This window comes from Alexandromys fortis, unplaced genomic scaffold (genome assembly GCF_014885135.2).
Source record: "Alexandromys fortis isolate MF-2015 unplaced genomic scaffold, M_Fortis_MF-2015_v1.1 scaffold_64, whole genome shotgun sequence".
Classification (NCBI taxonomy): domain Eukaryota; kingdom Metazoa; phylum Chordata; class Mammalia; order Rodentia; family Cricetidae; genus Alexandromys; species Alexandromys fortis.
The window spans coordinates 95,370-98,984 of NW_026067976.1; the positions used below are offsets into that span (position 1 = coordinate 95,370).

Here is a 3,615-nt window from a genome sequence, read left to right on the forward strand (position 1 = left end):
TGTTGGAAGTGTGAATCTCGGGGAGTTCTCCTGATTTTTAGAAAAATAGAAGAAAGTAATAATTTAAGGACATTTGTTAATAAAAAAAAGAGAGCAGAACTTTTCATTTTAGAAAGTTTCACCTTATCTTTATTGGAAAATAAGAGTTGTTATTTGAGAAAAATTCTAATTAGTTGACTAAATTGATTAAGACATGAATATGAATTTATATGAATTGATCAAAGCAATGGAAGCTAGTAATCATATATCATGCCAATATAAAGATTAGTGAGGTTAGGATCAGGGTCTGGAGAAGGGGGTGTCTGGAGGCGCCATGTCGGGCCGGGAAGGTGGCAAAAAGAAGCCCCTGAAACAGCCCAAGAAGCAGGCCAAGGAAATGGACGAGGAAGATAAGGCTTTCAAGCAGAAACAAAACGAGGAGCAGAAGAAACTCGAGGAGCTAAAAGCCAAGGCCGCGGGGAAGGGACCCCTGGCCACAGGTGGAATTAAGAAATCTGGCAAAAAGTAAGCTGTTCCTCATATCTGAGATGATGGTGACCCTCTTCCATTCCTATTTAAACATCTGGATTCCCTGCCATAACATCTTTGCCATCTACAGCTAGAATGAAATGTTATCCTGGAGCCTGTTAAACATCTGGATCCCCTACTATAACATCATTGCCACCTATAGTTAAAATGAAGTGTTATCCTGGAGCCTGTTGTACATTGTAATAAACTTTTGTAAAAAAAAAAATAATAATAATAAAATAAATAATACAATGGCTTATTGTCTTTAGTGTTCAGCAGTCCCTACCTCAGCTGTGAATTGAAAGTGAACCCGGTCTGGAATCCTGCCAGAGCCTGCTGTTTTGTCTTGTTGTACTCTGAATTCTGTATCACTTTGAATTAAACCAGCTCATTCAAAGGCAAAAAAAAAAAAAAAAAATTAGTGAGCCATCTGAATTAAAACTATTATATAATTATTATCTAACGCAGAAGTTCTCAACTTGTGAGTTGCGACCCTTTTGGGGTCGAATGACCTATTCACAGACTCACATATCAGATATCCTCCATATTACATATATACATTATGATTCATAACAGTCACAAAATTATAGTTATGAAGTAGCAATAAATTAATTATATGATAGAGGTCACCACAACATGAGAAACTGCATTAAATGTTAACATCGTTAAGAAGATTGAGAACCTCATGTCTAAGGAGAGGAAATAAATTTTAAAAATTATCAAGGCTGCCTCAATCCTCACAGGTGTTGCCAGCAAGGACTTGAAAGCTAAATGTTTTCAAAAAAATCTATTATTACCTAGAGAGCACTAGTATCTCCTACCATCACCATCTTATGTTGTATGATACAAAGCTGTTCTGCATGGGACTTAGGCATATCATAGTGTTGTGTTCTAATGTCTTGTAAAAAAAATGTGTGGCTTATCCATGCACTAAGGAAACACCAAGAAAAACTGTGGGACCCAGACAAACACTGCCACAAAAGCAGGGCTACTGGGACTCTGAACTAAGGTGATTTCTACAGAAATGAGCAGAGTCATTAATATTCAAGATTCTTGGAGACTACAAACATGATTCCTAACTGTGGAGTGGACTACTCCAACCATAGCTGACACATTGAGATTCTGTTCCCCTGTGTTCAAAATGTGGCACCTACATACTGGAGCATCTGGAGACATGGAAGTGGAATGAGGGTTCTGGATTTTATCCTCTTTTTATCTATTCTTCTCTTGGAATATCCATCCTATGTCTGACTCACCATTGGAAATTGGAAATACACACATAATATAGTTCACAAGATTTCAGGTTGGAAGCAGTTTTTCCTGAGGATGGATCACACATTAAATGATACTCGTGTCTGAGTTAGAGACCATTTAGATGAAGTGGTTGATTTTCAAGCTGACAGCAAAACAAGTGAAGATCATTGGGTGATATCAGATTCCCCTCTGAATGCTGTGAATCATTGGTTAATGAATAAATCTGCTATGGCCTGCCAAAAGGGCAGAATAAAGTATGGCAGGAATTCCAAGCAGATAGAGGAAGAATGAAGGCAAAGTCAGAGAGAGGCCATGTAGCTGCAGAAGGAGAAACACGTGCAGGAAGCTTACTGGTAAACCACAAACCTCGTGGTAAAATGTAAAATAATAAAAATGGGTTGGTTTAAGATGTAAGAGTTAGTTAATAAGAAGCCTAAACTAATATGCCAAGCAGTGTTGTAATTGATATGATTTTGTGTGATTTTTTTTTTTATTTTGGGTCTGGGTGGCCAGGAAATGAATAAGCAGTCTCTGCCTACAGTTGGGACCACTCTGGTGAATGAGTAAATCTCATATGAAAATAGGACATTAAGTTTGTAAGTAAAGGGCTATATTCTGAAATTCCAGGTCCTCAAAATATTCATCTACTGAAAACCTGACTTCCAGCACAAAACTTTAGAAAAACAGAGTTTTTGCACAGGATTAGGACATTATGGTAAATGCCTCATAATGGAATTGGTAACTACAGTGGTGGTTTGTCCTGTTTCCTCCTTTTGGAATGAGAGAGTTTCTGATTCAATGTGTATCAAAATATGCAACTTCCTTTTTTATTTTACAGGTGATTCCAGTTAGGAGTTGGCCTTGACTACCAGAAAAGGCTTTTAAGCTTTTAAACTTGGACTCTCCTTTTGTTTTTTTTTCCCTTTTTCTCTCCTTCCTTCCTCCTAGCCTTCCTTCCCGTTTTCCTTCTCTCCCCCCTTCTTCTTACCTTCCTTCCTTCCCTCCTTCCCTTCTTCTTGACTTCTTTCTTTCCTTCCTTCTTTCTTTCCTTCTTTTTCCTTCCTTCTTTTTCCTTCCTTCTTCTTTCCTTCCCTCCTTCCCTTCTTCTTGACTTTATTCCTTCCTTCCATCCTCCCTTTCTTTCTTTCTTTCTTTCTTTCTTTCTTTCTTTCTTTCTTTTTTCATAACCTAGTGCAGAGGTCTATTTGTTTCTGAGGTTTATCCAGAATTCACTATGCAATTCATAGAGATTGCAATATGATTCTGGCTAAACATTGATGTCTGAGAAACATTGTAACTCCTAATACTATGGGGACTCAAGCAAAGTAACTGGATGCATTTAGTACCATGATATAGACATGAGCCTTTTCTGGGGCTAGAGGTAGAATTCTACAGTCTAATGAGATGTGTTTGGGTGTTGAGTTGACAAAGGTTGGGTTTACGATGGTTACTCTTGATCTTCAACCTGACTAGTTTGAAAATGGCCTAGGAGATTGAGAATTTATGGCTGGGATATGTCTATGAGAACATTTCCAGAGAGGACATAGAGAGAGGAAGATCCATCCTGAATGTGAACAGCATAATTCCACAGGCAGATGAAATAAAAGAGCAAGCAAGAGAGACTATGGAAGTACACCCATGCTCTCCTCAGTCTGTAGCCCACTGTGAGACGAGAACCTTGCTCTGTCATTCCTTTCTTTCAGGACATTATACCTTTTCATAGGGCCACAAGAACAGAGACATCCGTGACATTCTACCTTGTCACACAGTTACCAGAATGGAGACATCAATGACATTCTACCTTGTCACACAGTAACCAGAATGGAGACATAGATGACATTCTACCTTGTCACA

At 38.3% G+C, this 3,615-nt stretch overlaps 1 protein-coding gene across 1 annotated transcript; it reads left to right on the forward strand.

Moving 5' to 3' along the window:
* The first annotated feature begins 279 nt into the window (after positions 1 to 279).
* LOC126510716 (translation machinery-associated protein 7) lies at positions 280 to 761 on the forward strand. The gene has a single exon (XM_050157398.1). The coding sequence runs from the start codon at positions 314 to 316 to the stop codon at positions 506 to 508; it is 195 nt and encodes a 64-aa protein (XP_050013355.1). The 5' UTR covers positions 280 to 313; the 3' UTR covers positions 509 to 761.
* The last annotated feature ends 2,854 nt before the right edge of the window (positions 762 to 3,615 follow it).

Coding starts and splice junctions, on each gene's coding strand:
- LOC126510716 (XM_050157398.1), top strand. CDS start 314: ATGTCGGGCCGGGAAGGTGGCAAAAAGAAGCCCCTGAAACAGCCCAAG.